At 43.5% G+C, this 16,704-nt stretch overlaps 1 protein-coding gene across 1 annotated transcript in view; it reads left to right on the top strand.

Annotated features, from left to right (window-relative positions):
* Nucleotides 1-7,506: 7,506 nt before the first annotated feature.
* The window catches only part of kif25 (kinesin family member 25), a 95,943-nt gene continuing 86,745 nt past the window's right edge, over nucleotides 7,507-16,704 (top strand). The window contains exon 1 of the mRNA XM_055640006.1: nucleotides 7,507-8,042. Coding sequence (XP_055495981.1) covers nucleotides 7,983-8,042 — 60 coding nt within the window. The 5' untranslated portion in view covers nucleotides 7,507-7,982. The remainder of the gene's footprint in view (nucleotides 8,043-16,704) is intronic.

Below are 16,704 nucleotides of genomic sequence, written 5' to 3'. Positions count from 1 at the left end.
ATTGTTCACAATTCTCGAATGCATGCGATAAAGTGCAGATAAAGTGATCGTGGGTGGGGTTAGTGTGCTGACAGAGTGCATGCTGAGAGATTGTTTCCCCATAGAGGGCACAGTATTACTCCAATAATTTGACATGCTTGCAAATTTGGTGGTGCAGAACTGGGAGATTATCCAGACTCATGGATGTTACTTCCAACCCACTATTCCAGATATTGCATTGTATAATTTTTCAGTAAACCAGGTAAAATTAAAGGCAGCGTGGAAATAGTCTCAATTAGGTTTGAAAAGAGCACAAGAAATTGGGACCAGGTGAGTAATAGGAGAGTAGGAAATGGGGCTCCAGTGAGTTTACAGAGAGCTTGGGAAAGGTGGCACCAGTAAGTTTAAATAGAGCTTTGGAAACATCTGTAAAAAGAGCAAGATGGGGACTTCCTAATATTGGCAAGCAGACTATGAAAGTTTTAGTATCTGGAAGCAGGGGGATTACTTTAAGAATAAGGGGCCCCCCATTGTCAGAAATGAGCAGGTATCTCTCAGCTGTGGCTCCTCGGGATTCTCAACTTCACAGTTGCGAAGGAGTCACCGAATATACTGAGGGAGTAATGTGGGCAAACATTTAAACGTCACACAGCAGCTATCACATAAACCAGCCCTTCCCTCCCCGCCCCCACGACTCCATCTATACTTCACAGTTCACACTGCCTCAGGAAAGCAGCCAACACAATCATAGATTACTCATATTCCTTCCTCTCTCTCCAGGCTGAAGATAGAAAAGCTTCAAAGGACAGACCACCAAATTAAAAAACATTGTCTTCACTGTTATCAGACTCTTGAACGGTCTTGGGAACATGCTTGGGGTGAATTTCCGATCCTTCAACCCACCTCATTGTGGCATTTTCAGTATTTTTTCAGGGAGGAAATGCCAAAGACTAGAGGGGCATAGTTTTAAGCTGAAAGGGGCAAAGGTTTGAAGAAAATATACCGGGCAAGCTGTGGCGGCAAATATAATAATGGCATTGAAGAAGCTTTCAGACAGTCTTGTGGATATGGAGGGCTATGAGTAGCATTGTTACTCATCTGAGGGAAGACATTCTTGCCATAGAGGGAGTACAGAGAAGGTTCACCAGACTGATTCCTGGGATGGCAGGATTTTCATATGAAGAAAGACTGGATAGACTCAGCTTCTATTCACTACAATTTAGAAGATTGAGGAGGGATCTTATAGAAACTTACAAAATTCTTAAGGGGTTGGACAGGCTAGATGCAGGAAGATTGTTCCCGATGTTGGGGAAGTCCAGAACAAGGGGTCACAGTTTAAGGATAAGGGAGAGTCTTTTAGGATCAAGATGAGAAAAACATTTTTCACACAGAGAGTGGTGAAACTGTGGAATTCTCTGCCACAGAAGGTAGTTGAGGCCAGTTCATTGGCTATACTTAAGAAGGTGTTAGATGTGGCCCTTGTGGCTAAAGGGATCAGGGGGTATGGAGAGAAGGCAGGTACAGGATACTGAGTTGGATGATCAGCCATGATCATATTGAATGGCGATGCAGGCTCGAAGGGCCGAATGGCCTACTCCTGCAACTATTTTCTATGTTTCTATGTTACAAATTCCTACCATTAGTGGCGCTCTTGATCTGCTCGCTCTCTGTGCGTGTGACTCGAGAGACTATGGGGGGGGGGTTTGTAAAATGCTGGTTTTTATTGTGTCAGGGAGGGATTGCCTCGTAAAACAAGCTTATGAGGAAATTTTGTTTTGTGATCCGGTTCGCGTTTTTTTTTTTTTAAACGTTGTTTAACTATTGAATCGCTGGGTGAAAATATTCAGATTAAAACGCCTTAAATCACAGATCGCAAGTTCAGGACAAAGCAAAAGGTATGTACTGTTGGCTGTTTATTTAACATCTTATCTAGTTTTTGGTGTAATTTAATCTGATGATCCGAAATGTGTTATTAACGCCCCGATATCGGCCGTGTCCTGTCTGACTGTGCGCAAAATCATGGGGGAAGCCACAATATGATCTTAGTATCTTAATCTAGAAACATCCACTCAAGATAATCAAAATTATTCTTTTTTGCACGATCATGTCATAAAAATATCTAACTTATCTATATTTTGTGTAATTGTCTATCCATGATCAATATTTTCAAACTAAATATCTGACTAAAAACTATGTCATGTGGAAGTTTTTAGTCAGATATTTAATATGAAAATATTGATCATGGATAGACAATAACACAAAATATAGATAATTTAGATGTTCTTATGACATGATTGTGCAAAAAATAATGATTTTGATTATCTTGAGAGTGGATGTTTGTGGATTTTGAACACATGTCTGTGCAAAACGGCCCTTGCCTGCTGCAGTGCTATAAACCAACCATGTTATATTGTGACCTTGTGTGAATGGGATCAGTTTGTTATTTGGATACTTTGGCTATTAAAAAAAATAATTTTTAGACTTTTCTTAAGGGAAAATATTTTTAGCCTTTTCTAAGAAAGGGATAGATGTTTAGATCTAGTAATTGAATTTAGATTAATTTAATTGATTTGATGACACTGATGAATATTAATTTGTTGGGTTTGTAGAGGACATGTTGTTAATTTGTAGAGGACATGACTTCAGAATTAAGGGACAGAAGTTTAGGGGTAATATGAGGGGGAACTTCTTTACGCAGAGAGTGGTGGCGGTGTGGAATGAGCTCCCAGTGGAAGTGGTGGAGGCAGGTTCATTGGTATCATTTAAAAATAAATTGGATAGGCATATGGATGAGAAGGGAATGGAGGGTTATGGTACGAGTGCAGGCAGGTGGGACTAAGGGGAACAAAATTTGTTCGGCATGGACTTGTAGGGCCGAGATGGCCTGTTTCCGTGCTGTAATTGTTATATGGTTATATGGTTATTTATTTGTTTTAACGTTACAATAATATTAAAGCTCTGATCTTGAAAATATCCTTTTTTGAATTTTTAAGGCAGTCTGAGTGTTTATTACTATTTCCGTCACAACGGTTAATTTTGTAGTAGTAGGTCCCCCTCGGTCATGACTGACCATGCGTGATGCATCCTGGTCGGATGCAAGCCTGGGCGATGTCATATGGAGGACAGGCTGTTGCCCATGCAGCATGTCCCCCTTTCCGCGTCGCCGATCAATCCAAAGTAACAGCAGGGCGCTACAGTTTAGCACCAGCGCCGTCGCCGGAGCTGCCAGAGCGAGGTTGTAGACAATGACAAACTGCCTTAGGGGCTCCGACTCCGGATTTTCTTGAGGTTTACTCCTGGAGCCTATTCCATGACTGAATATGGCCACAAGGCAGTGGAGGTTTTAAATCAAAGTTTTCCCTCTCCTAGATGGACTGTCTTCCCAGGCTGATGAACCTCATCTGCCCGAGACTCGTGGGGGCGGGAGCGTCTACCTTCCCGTGCAGGTCTATAGCACCTGCCCATTGCCCAATAAATTTGTAATTAACTACTTAATTAACTAATTATATACTTTAATTTCAGGCCATCCAAGTAAGACGTGTCATATTTGTTTCAGAATGCTTCAATCTATAACAACTGAAAATTTCATTCAGTTCGCGTAATTTTAAAGAAAGTTATGGGCTTTTATGTCAATTGACTGTCCTCGATCACAGCTTTTGTGTTAAGTTAATGGAAAAGCAATAGGGAACAAGATGCTAATTTCCGAGTATGAAAATGACCATCACGTTTTTAATACTGAAGATATGACAGTGAACTTTTTTCACACAGAGTGGTGAATCTCTGGAACTCTCTGCCACAGAGGGTAGTTGAGGCCAGTTCATTGGCTATATTTAAGAGGGAGTTAGATGTGGCCCTTGTGGCTAAGGGGATCAGGGGGTATGGAGAGAAGGCAGGTACGGGATACTGAGTTGGATGATCAGCCATGATCATATTGAATGGCGGTGCAGGCTCGAAGGGCCGAATGGCCTACTCCTGCACCTAATTTCTATGTTTCTAATTAGGTATCAAATTAAAGTTCTTTTTATGCTTTATCTGAAGGAATAAATTACAGGCTTGATTTTTTAAATCTCAAAATTTTGGAACATTCCAACTATGAGTCACGAGAAGGCATAGGAGTTTAACTTGGCATCATGCTCAGCCAAATGGCCTATAGGGGTGTCAAGTCTTCTAATGTTTTTGCAGATTCCCCGCTTGAAAGGGATTTGATTTATCTACCCCGAAATGATGAACTGGATTCACTCAGACCAAATGCTTCTTTTCCACCTTTTATTTTCTCCTCCTTTTATTTTGGAAGATTAGTCTTTAGCAGTTTTAGCAGTTTTAGTCTTTACCAGGTGAAAAACCTTTACACACAAAGGTAAAAAATATACACATTACTGTAACCAAATATAGAAAATTACATGTATCTAACATTCCAACCCATAGCAGCCATTTTGTTTTTTAAATAATTTTCACATTTCATTATTTGAAAAATACAGATAATGCCCACTACTGTTACCAATTATTTAGCTTAATATCATGTGAATCTTTACTGCTTTTTAACACATTTTATCATATTTTTTAAAATGCAATTATTTAAACTAACACCACACATAGCATATAAGCATTAGAAATTAGCTCACATTAGCCCTTAACCCCACAATGAAGCAGGATGTACTTTACATAGACAACAAACACTATCATCTCCCTGTCATCTTGGTTAACAAACACCACCAATATTTCAAACTTTCTCAATCAACACGTTAGCCAGACAATTTTCTCAGATATTAAAGGTTTAAACAGAGTCTCTGGGGCTGCAGTCTTCGGCTCAGTTCATTTAGAGTTCAGTCCTTACCGGCTGCCAATCGGGACTGTAGACAATCAGTCCTGCTTGCCTTTTCTGGCTATCGCGACAGTCTTTTCGGACAGTTCTTTTGATTTACTGTTCAAGCTTTGCCGCCCACAAGTCTCTTCTGTCTTCTTCACTGGCTTCTGCTGCTGTGTGCCCTTTTGAAAGCCCCGGGCAGAACTCGGCAGGCTGGGGTTCCGCCCACTTTAATCACTGTCTCGTGATTTCAATGTAGCATTTCTCTTCACCTGTTCTTTCATTTCAGTTTGACTTGACAAGGGGGGTTGCACGTAAGGTCACTGGGTCATAGGGCTTGACGCACGGAGCCGGTCAATCCATCTGGAGGACATCCGTCACTTCCGGTATATGTTATTAATGCTAGAAACGCGTACTTTCCTACCTGTTAAAAACCGCCAAAATGGTGAATGTTTGCGCTGAAACTTTTGAATCTCTCCCTGCACTGGAGACCCGATCTTTTCTCGTCGGGTCTCAGCTGTCGTTGGGGCCGCAACGAGAAGCGGCCTCCAACAGGAAGAAGCCGGGGACTCAGGTGCCGACTCACCTCACCGTCGCGGAGCTGGCCGAGACCGGAGCGGGTGGAGCGGTGGAGGAGCGTTGCCGCTGCTGCTGCTGCTGAGTCGGAGGCTGCTACTGCGGGTCTGCGGACGGCGGCACCGGGAGCCCGCGGATCCCTGGAGGGAGACCGCTTTTCGGGGCTCCTGCAACGGCGACTTCTCCCGCCCGAGTTGCGGGGTCGAAGAGCTCCTGGAGCGGGGCTTAGCACCACTGCCCCGCGCGGCTTGGAATGCGGGACTTTGCGAGCGCACACCGGGGGCTCCAACATCAAGACCCGGTGTGCGACCTCGCACCACCCGGCGTGGCTTTAATGGCCGCGGGACAATCGCCATCACCAGCCGGGGGCTTTGACTTTGACTCTGACATCGGGGGGGAGAGAGTGCAGTGGAGAGATAAGTTTATTTGGCCTTCCATCACAGCTATGTGATGGATGTTTATGTAAAATGTAATTATGTTGTGCCTGGGGTCTATTTGTGTGTAATGTATGGCTGCAGAAACGGCATTTCATTTGGACCTCCAGGGGTCCAAATGACAATTAAATATACTCTTGATACTCTTGATTTTGTATGTAAAAACCCACTTGGGAACCATGGGCGATTAAAAAAAATATTTCAGCCAGATTTATCACTTCTGAAACTTTTTAGATGCCAAAGGAATCAGGAAAAAACACAAATAATGCCTTAGTTGATGAAATGCAGTGAGCAAACGGCCAATGTTCGCTAAGCACTCTGGCTGTTGTTGTCCCTTCAGCTCTCGCTTCTATCTACTGTCATTTCTCCTCACATTTGGAAATGTGAAGTAGGCTAAATGTCCCACACGCTTATCCCGATTTCCATAATTATTTACAGCGCAAAAATTAACAATTTCAGCAGGTTTTAACGGGCCCGCTACGCTGCAAACAATGGCAAGTGCCTACCTGCAGTTCATCGCGTGTAATCCATTTGGAGTAGCGTAGCAACCAAACATCTTATAGCAGAGCTCCTCTATATAGGTATGTTACAAAACCTACCTGAATCGTCGATGAGAATCTGCCCCCAGCCCGTGTGCGCGATTTTGGCGCTGTTTAGAGGGGGCGGGTTTAAAACACGATTTTTACTAGGCTGTTGCAATCGAAAATGTTCAGCCTAGTAAATCATTAATGGAAAATCGCTGAAAGACCCCGTCGCAAAAGGTATTATTAGTTTTTATGGCCTTGTACAATAGTTATAGTAGTTTAAAAATCACTCTCTAAACCCGCGACCTCTCGCAGCCCCAGGGTTTTATAAAGCAAACAATTAAAGGTATGTACCTTATTTTTACATTAAAAGGGGCTTCTTAAGAACCCTGTATATAAAGTTTACTATAGCGAGTAGCTCATTTTGGGCTCTTTATGTCCCGCAGTATTTTTCTGGGCATTTGAGGGCACAAATCCACTGCAATGTGAACGTTCTAAACCAGCGCGTTCACAGGAACTTTAATAGACTTTAATTCACAGCAATTGAACACTAAATTCCTTCCATTTGGCCTATAAATTGATGTAAATGAGATTTAAAAATCATGTTTTATTGTGAATTATTTGTGAATATTATTTGGACACTTAGGCTATTTAAAAATGTTAATCATTTATTAAGAAATGGATAGATGTTTAGATCTAGTAATTGAAGTTTGAAATTAGCTACAATTGGGTAACTAATTAATTATATGCTTTAATTTCAGGTCATCCAAGTAAGATTATTTTATATTTGTTTCAGAATGCTTCAATCTATGATAACTGAAAATTTCATTCAGTTCTCTTAATTTTTAAGAAGGTTATGGGCTTTTGACTGTCCATGATCACAGCTTTTTTGTTATGTCCATAGAAAATCAATAGGGAACAAGATGCTAATTTCCGAGTATGAAAATGGCCATAACTTTTTTATTACTTGAGATATGAAAGTGAATTAGGTGTCAAATTAAACTTATTGTTATGCTTTATCTGATGGGATAAATTGCAGACTTGATTTTTTAAATCTCAAAATTTTGTAACATTGCTACTCTATAATCTTTGGTAGCAACAGTATGGGTCATGGGTTGCGACCCGACTGCCGTGAAACCTCCCTATTCCCGTGATGTACTGTTCTATGTGACACTCTATGCTGATATGAGTTGAGCAAGAAAACAGAATGTTGGAAGAACGCAGAGGATCGGGCATCTGTGTAGGAGTTGGCGTGAGGCGACTGACTCGCAAACGTTCCCGCTGCATCTCGTGTATCTGACAATAAAAAAACCAATAGCAATCCCGCACGGCAGCCGAGGCGAGCGGGAGGGTGGAGCTGAAGCGAAGTTCAGACGTGAACTCTCCTCTCTCTGCGGGTGCTTCCCGACCCCCTGGGTATCCCCAGCTATCGCTGGTCTTATTAAAAATCAACAAAAGTTCTATAATTAATAGGAATCATTCGCATTCAACATTACCTGCCTCCATTTTCAGCCGGTGAGTCGGGCCCCGCGGCCGGCACGTTGCTGGCAGTTGGCGCCGCGCTCCCGCTCCCGCTCCCGCCCTGGCCAATCAGAGCGGCGGTAGGGGGCGCTGGCGAGTCGCGCGTGCACCACTGCGGCAGATTGCGCAGGTTCGAGGGGCTTGATGGAGCTCGTGGCGGGCGCGCGGCAGCTGCTGGCTCAACGGCTGCGGCAGTTCGAGCGCGTGAGTGAGGGCCTAATGGTGCCGTCGAACAATGGCAACGCCAAGTTTATTTTGTATTCACTCGTAACCGCAGCCTATTGACCAGTAATTCGCACATTCTGCGTAGTTATCACAGCCTTTGACCGCTAATTTGTACCTTCTAACTACTGATCCCCAGCCTTTGACCAGCAATTGTCACCTGTCTAGTAATCCCCAGCCCTCGATCAGTAAGTATTCCTCCCCTTTTAATTAACATTGTTAGTAACAATCCCCCATTTTTAACCAGTAAAACCCTCACCTGTTGACTGGTAACCCTCACCTTTGACCAGTAATTTTCACCTTCTGACGAGTGATCCTAGCCCATGATCAGTATTTTTTACCTTCTGACTAGTAATCCCCAGCCTTTGACCAGTAAATCCCCTCACCTGTCTGGTAATTCAGCCTTTGACTAATAATCCAAGCCTTTAAGCAGTTAGTGCACGAAAGGTCACTAGGTCATAGGGCTCGACGCACGGAGCCGCTAAATCCAACTGGAAGACATCCGTCACTTCTGGTATATGTTATTAATGCTAGAAACGCGTACTTTCCTACCTGTTAAAAACCGCCAAAATGTTGAATTTTTGCGCTGAAAAAAATTGTGGGAGTCAGGGTAAGTGAGAGACATGTACCCAACTTTAGAATTCCAAATGTGAAGCGAAATGAAGGTATAGAGAAACGAGAACTGAAGGGACTACAGCAGCTAAAGTGCTTGGTAAACATTGAAAATATTGGAAATTATCGCGTTTGTTCACTGCATTTCATCAAGTAAGGCATTATTTGTGGGGGGGTTTTATTCCTTGGGTATCTAAAAATTCTCAGAAGTGATAAATCTGCTGTAAATGTTTCTTCAGATGCGTTTTCATTTTGTATGTAAAAACCCACTTGGGAACCATGGGCGATTAAAAAAAATATTTCAGCCAGATTTATCACTTCTGAAACTTTTTAGATGCCAAAGGTATCAAGAAAAAACATAAATAATGCCTTACTTGATGAAATGCAGTGAGCAAACGGCCAATGTTCGCTAAGCACTCTGGCTGTTGTTGTCCCTTCAGCTCTCGCTTCTATCTACTGTCATTTCTCCTCACTTTTGGAAATGTGAAGTAGGCTAAATGTCTCACACGCTTATCCCGATTTCCATAATTATTTACAGCGCAAAAATTGACAGTTTCAGCGGGTTTTAACGGGCCCGCTACGCTGCAAACAATGGTAAGTACTTACCTGCAGTTCATCGCGTGTACTCCATTTGGAGTAGCCTAGCAACAGTACGGGTCATTGGTCATGACCCGACTGCCGTGAAACCTCCCTAAGGTTTATTGTAGACTATTAAACCCCAGCCTTTGACCAGGAAATCCTCTTTTTTCTGGTAATTTTTTTAGTAATCCCCTGCATTTTCCCTACCTTTGATGCAATTCCCCTGCCTCACCCAAGTAAACATTTTAGAACATGGAACGGTACAGCACATGAACAGACCCCACAATATCTGTGCCAAACATAACACTAAGCCCCATTCTTATCCACCTGCACATGAATCCATACACCTCCATTCCCTGCATATCCATGTGCTTATCCAAAATATCTTAAATAACGCTACCATCTCTACCTCCACCACTACTTCCGGCAGCATGATCTAGGCAATCACCAACCTCTGTGTAAACTTACCTCGCACATCTCCTTTCAACTCTGCCCCTCTTACCTGAAAGCTAAGTCCACTAGTATTTAATTTTTCTATCCTAAGGAAAGTGTTCTGACTCTTTACCCTATCTATGTCTCACCATTTTATATACTTCTATCAGGTCTCCTACACCCTCCCGTGTTCCAGAGAAAATAATCTCTGTCCCAATCTGTTCAACCTCTGCCTGTAGCTAACACCCCCTAATCCAGGTATCATTCTTGTAAACCTCTTCTGCACACTTTACAAAGTCACCACATCCTTCCTGTAATGGGATAACAAGAACTGGCAGGCAGGTGGCATCGTGACACAGCGGTTGAGTTGCTGCCTTACAATGCCAGAGTCCCGGGTTCGATCCTGACTACGGGTGCTGTCTGTACAGAGTTTGTACGTTCTCCCCATGATCTGTGTAGGTGTTCTCCGGGTGCTCCGGTTTCCTCCCACACTCCAAAGATGTACAAGTTTGTAGGTTAATTGGCTTTGGTGGCGCCGTCGAGTGTGGTATCCTCGCCAGCAGCTGTTCGTCTTTTCATCCTTTTAAACATTTTTAGTCTGTTTAAAAGTTTAGTTTTGGAGGTCTTTTAGTCTTTTTTATGTGGGGGGAGGGAAGAGGGAAACTATTTTTCTCAGTCACCACCTGGTCAAGAATGCATCTTTCCTCCGAGCTGCATCTTTGCCCCCTCCTCGAGGCCTACCATCTGGATTCTTTCCTGCCGGTGACCGGCCAGAGCCTCAGCAGCGGTGCAGCACTGAAGTACCATAACGGAGCAGGCGATGCCTTACCGGGATTGGCGTGTGAAGCTCCGGAGTGTTGGAACTGCCGACTTTAACACCGTGGAGCTGTGGTCAGCGGAGATTCCAGCCGCGGGCGGCGCTGACTTTAACATCGCGGAGGAGCTCCGCCCAGCTCGGCCTGTGGACTTCGGGAGCAGTGGTCTGGGGTAGGAAGCGGCCGATTCGGAAACTCCAAGCCGCTGAGATTGTTCTTCTGTTCTGACGCCGGAACTCCATCATTCTGGCGAGAGGGCCTGAAACATTGGGCCGCCGCTGCGGCGACTGCGGAGGCCTCGATAGGCCTCGACCACGGGTGAACGGGAGGAAGAGGACTGAACTTTGTTGCCTTCCCTCTCAGAGGAAACGTTGATTCCACTGTGGGGGACGTTTTATGTTAAATTCTATAGTGTTGTGTTTATTTTATTTGTTTACTACATGTTAACTCAAATTTCACTGCACCAATTGGTGAATGTGACAATAATTGGCCTTTGGTAAACCTTGGCTAACCTTAATAAGAGCTAATATATTTTCCTCAATGCTACAAGTTCTACCCTTAAGGATGTGATGGAGAGAGAGAGGGCAAAGGAGATTCATCAGTATGTTGCCTGGATTGGAGGATATTAGTTATCCAGAAAGATTAGATCGTCTACTCTTGTTTTCTCTGTAAGAAGGAAGTTGAAGGAGGAGCTGATAGAAGTCTGTCTATCTATCTCTGAAACTCTCATATTGTTTGTTTCTATATCTATCTATCTATCAATGCGCTCCTATGTGATTAAAACGATACACAATATAGGTATGTTACAAAACCTACCTGAATCGTGGCTGAGCATCTGCCCCACCCCTTGTGTGTGATTTTGGCGCTGTTTAGAGGGGGCGGGTTTAAAACGCGATTTTTACTAGGCTGTTGCAATCGAAAATGTTCAGCCTAGTAAATCATTAACGGAAAATCGCTGAAAGACCCCGTCGCAAAAGGTATTATTAGTTTTTATGGCCTTGTAAAATAGTTAGAGTAATTTAAAAATCACTCTCTCACTCCGCAACCTCTCGCAGCCCCAGGGTTTTATAAAGCAAACAATTAAAGGTATGTACCTTATTTTTACATTAAATGGGGCATGTATATAACCCTGTATATAAAGTTTTCTATAGCGAGTAGCTCATTTTGGGCTCTTTATATCCCGCAGTATTTTTCTGGGCATTTGAGGGCACAAATCCAGCGCAATGTGAACGTTCTAAACCAGCGCGTTCACAGGAACCCACTACAAAGCCGATTTAAATTGACTTTAATTTACAGCAATTGAACACTAAATTCCTTCCATTTGGCCTATAAATTGATGTAAATTAGATTTAAAAATCATGTTTTATTGTGAATTATTTGTGAATATTATTTGGACACTTGGGCTATTTAAAAATGTTAATCATTTATTAAGAAATGGATAGATGTTTAGATCTAGTAAATTGAAGTTTGAAATTAGCTACAATTGGGTAACTAACTAATTAGATGCTTTAATTTCAGGTCATCCAAGTTAGATTATTTTATATTTGTTTCAGAATGGTTCAATCTATGATAACTGAAAATTTAATTCAGTTCTCTTAATTTTTAAGAAGGTTATGGGCTTTTGACTGTCCACGATCACAGCTTTTTTGTTATGTCCATAGAAAATCAATAGGGAACAAGATGCTAATTTCCGAGTATGAAAATGGCCATAACTTTTTTATTACTTGAGATATGAAAGTGAATTAGGTGTCAAATTAAACTTATTGTTATGCTTTATCTGATGGGATAAATTGCAGACTTGATTTTTTAAATCTCAAAATTTTGTAACATTGCTACACAATAGCGCAAAAATTATTGCACCACTTTACTCACCTTTGTCCCGTGGTCATTTGTATTTGTTGCCATTCATTCAGATTGACGCTATATGTCACAAGATATTGACATTTAAAAGTAAAAAAAAAACACTTTGAGAACAATAACTTGATAGATGCTGTAACAGTTGATGGGAGATTCTGGCAGTTTGTAGCAATGATGTTCCAATGGGATCTCACAGTCCCCCAATCACAATGGGATCTCATCTACATAAGCTGCCATGAACATTCCTCCATCCGACAATGACATCACAATGGGATAAGCTCCACCCAGTGCATTGAATGGGGAGGAGAGGAGAGGAAAAGAAATGTTATTTAAACACTAGATGCAGAGGCACAGAGAGGGACACGGTGGAATAAAGGGACATGGAGGCACAGAGAGTGACACAAAGGCACAGAGATGGACACAGGCACAGAGATGGACACAGAGGCACAGTGAGGGACACAGAGGCACAGTGAGGGACACAGAGGCACAGTGAGGGACACAGAGGCACAGTGAGGAACACAGAGGCACAGAGAAGGAAACAGAAGTGCGCAGCACGACTTGAGCACATGTTCAATGGCTTCAATCCAGAGTCATGGGGAGGGCGGCTGGGCCACATAACTCACAGCTCATGGAAAACTGCCCCTTCGCGTTGAAAATTCTGCGCAGCTTGCCGCGAGGAGCAGAGGCATTATGACGTTATTCAGCTCGTTAGATTTTTAAAAGATGTCAGATTGGTGAACAATTTTAGTAGAAAAACTCAGGAAATAATTAATCAAATTTTCAGGTGAGGGGATTTTTGAAATCATGAGGTAAATCTCTACCGGAATATGTAACAAATGTCACCATTACTGCGTCTGGTTTTCAAGGAGATGTGAATCAAAGAAAAAGTTTAAGCAAGTAAACACACAACTAAACATCCAAGATCAGAGTTTTATAATATAACTAGACCAAGGGGGACCTGTTGGGTTCCGTCCCCTCAACGCGCGGTTGCTGGGGGGTGGGGGGGGGGGGGGGGGGGGGGTGGCCAGCGGCATTTCACACACACTGACCACCCCACACATACAGGGGGGGGGGGGGGGGAGGGATGGGAGAGAAGGGGTGGGGGAGGAGAGAGAGTGGAGGGGGAGAGAGAAGATGAAGGGGGGGAGAGAGATCTGGGGTAGAGAGGAGGGGAGACAGGGAAGGGGAGGAGGGGTAGTCGGGGAGGGGGTGAGAGAGGAGGGGGGTGGAGGGAGGGAGGAGGAGAGAGGAGGGGGGGGAGGGGGGGGAGGGGGGGGGAGAAAAACATAGAAACAGAAATTAGGCGCAGGAGTATGCCATTCGGCCCTTCGAGCCTGCACTGCCATTCAATATGATCATGGCTGATCATCCAACTCAGTATCTCGTACCTGCCTTCTCTCCATACCCTCTGATCCCCTTAGCCACAAGGGCCACATCTAACTCCCTCTTAAATATAGCCAATGAACTGGCCTCGACTACCCTCTGTGGCAGAGAGTTCCAGAGATTCACCACTCTCTGTGTGAAAAAAGTTCTTCTCATCTCGGTTTCAAAGGATTTCCCCCTTATCCTTAAGCTGTGACCCCTTGTCCCGGACTTCCCCAACATCGGGAGCAATCTTCCTGCATCTAGCCTGTCCAACCCCTTAAGAATTTTGTAAGTTTCTATAAGATCCCCTCTCAATCTCCTAAATTCTAGAGAGTATAAACCAAGTCTATCCAGTCTTTCTTCACAAGACAGTCCTGACATCCCAGGAATCAGTCTGGTGAACCTTCTCTGCACTCCCTCTATGGCAATAATGTCCTTCCTCAGATTTGGAGACCAAAACTGTACGCAATACTCCAGGTGTGGTCTCACCAAGACCCTGTACAACTGCAGTAGATCCTCCCTGCTCCTATACTCAAATCCTTTTGCTATGAAAGCTAATATACCATTTGCTTTCTTCACTGCCTGCTGCACCTGCATTGCCTACTTTCAATGACTGGTGTACCATGACACCCAGGTCTCGCTGCATCTCCCTTTTTCCCTAGTCGGCCACCATTTAGATAATAGTCTGTTTTCCTGTTTTTGCCACCAAAATGGATAACCTCACATTTATCCACATTATACTGCATCTGCCAAACATTTGCCCACTCACCCAGCCTATCCAAGTCACCTTGCAGTCTACTAGCATCCTCCTCACAGCTAACACTGCCCCCCAGCTTAGTGTCATCCGCAAACTTGGAGATATTGCCTTCAATTCCCTCATCCAGATCATTAATATATATTGTAAATAGCTGGGGTCCCAGCACTGAGCCTTGCAGTACCCCACTAGTCACTGCCTGCCATTGTGAAAAGGACCCGTTTACTCCTACTCTTTAGGAGTCTGCATCACAGTATGGTATGGCAACTGCTCTGTCTCCGACCGGAAGGCATTGCAGAGGGTGGTGAAAATTGCCCAACGCATCACCGGTTCCTCGCTCCCCTCCATTGAGTCTGTCCAAAGCAAGCGCTGTCTGCGGAGGGCGCTCAGCATCGCCAAGGACTACTCTCACCCCAACCATGGACTGTTTACCCTCCTACCATCCGGGAGGCGCTATAGGTCTCTCCGTTGCCGAACCAGCAGGTCGAGGAACAGCTTCTTTCCGGCGGCTGTCACTCTACTCAACAACGTACCTCGGTGACTGCCAATCACCACCCCCCCCCCCGGACACTTATTATTATTTATTCAAATCGTTTGCTATGTCGCTCTTCCAGGGAGATGCTAAATGCATTTCATTGTCTCTGTACTGTACACTGACAATGACAATTAAAATTGAATCTGAATCTGAATCTTTGCTTCCTGTTTGCCAGCCAGTTCTCTATCCACATCAATACTGAACCCCCAATGCCGTGTGCTTTATGTTTGTATACTAATCTTTTATGTGGGACCTTGTCGAAAGCCTTCTGGAAGTCCAGATACTCCACATCCACTGGTTCTCCCCTATCCACGCTACTAGTTACATCCTCGAAAAATTCTATAAGGTTCGTCAGACATGATTTACCTTTTGTAAATCCATGCTGACATGCTGATTTCACCACTTTCCAAATATGCTGCTATCCCATCTTTAATAACTGACTCTAGCAGTTTCCCCACTACCGATGTTAGACTAACTGGTCTGTAATTTCCCCGTTTTCTCTCTCCCTCCCTTCTTAAAAAGTGGGGTTACGTTTGCTACCCTCCAATCCTCAGGAACTACTCCAGAATCTAAAGAGTTTTGAAAGATTATTGCTAATGCATCCACTATTTCTGGAGCTACTTCCTTAAGTACTCTGGGATGCAGCCTATCTGGCCCTGGGGATTTATTGGCCTTTAATCCATTCAATTTACCCAACACCACTTCCCGGCTAACCTGGATTTCACTCAGTTCCCCCATCTCATTTGACCCCCGGTCCCCTGCTATTTTCGGCAGATTATTTATGTCTTCCTTAGTGAAGTAGTTATCCAATTGGTCCGCCATATCCTTGTTCCCCATGATCAACTCACCTGTTTCTGACTGCAAGGGACCTACATTTGTTTTAACTAATCTCGTTCTTTTCACATATCTATAAAAACTTTTGCAGTCAGTTTTTATGTTCCCTGCCAGTTTTCTTTCATAATCTATTTTTCCTTTCCTAATTAAGCCCTTTGTCCTCCTCTGCTGGTCTCTGAATTTCTCCCTGTCCTCCGGTATGCTGCTTTTTCTGGCTAATTTGTACACATCATCCTTCGCTTTGATACTATCCCTGATTTCCCTTGTTATCCACGGATGTACTACCTTCCCTGATTTATTCTTTTGCCAAACTGGGATGAACATTTTTTTGTAGTTCATCCATGCAGTCTTTAAATGTCTTCCATTGCATATCCACCGTTAACCCTTTTAGAATTTAATAGTAAGATTAAACGAGAACTTACCAGTTTGAAGTTTGATCTGTATTTTATGAGGAGGAACGTTGAGGGAATACATGAAAGAAGCCCGCTACTGCGCATGCGTGTCATCCTTCAAAGCAGCGGTGTGAGGTCACAGATACCCTATATTGACCTAAAATAGCAAGATTATCAAAGAGATACCAGCTTAACATATGACCCTATGAGGGTGGGAGCGGAGGGCATGTATTCCCTCAACGTTCCTCCTCATAAAATACAGATCAAACTTCAAACTGGTAAGTTCTCGTTTAATCTTACTATTTTACTTCGGAGTCACGTGAGGGACTCCATGAAAGATTTCAAAGCTCTGTGACCTCATGCCGTGGAAACGAGTCCATGCTTCACAACTGCCTTGGTAGTTAGAGAGAAATTGTTAATTATATTCAAAGCATTCATACCAATTATTTAATGGAAATGATAAATAATA

Source organism: Leucoraja erinacea, chromosome 8 (assembly GCF_028641065.1).
Source record: "Leucoraja erinacea ecotype New England chromosome 8, Leri_hhj_1, whole genome shotgun sequence".
NCBI lineage: Eukaryota > Metazoa > Chordata > Chondrichthyes > Rajiformes > Rajidae > Leucoraja > Leucoraja erinaceus.
The sequence above is the reverse complement of the archived record's forward strand: the minus strand, read 5'-3'. Positions and strand labels throughout refer to the sequence as shown.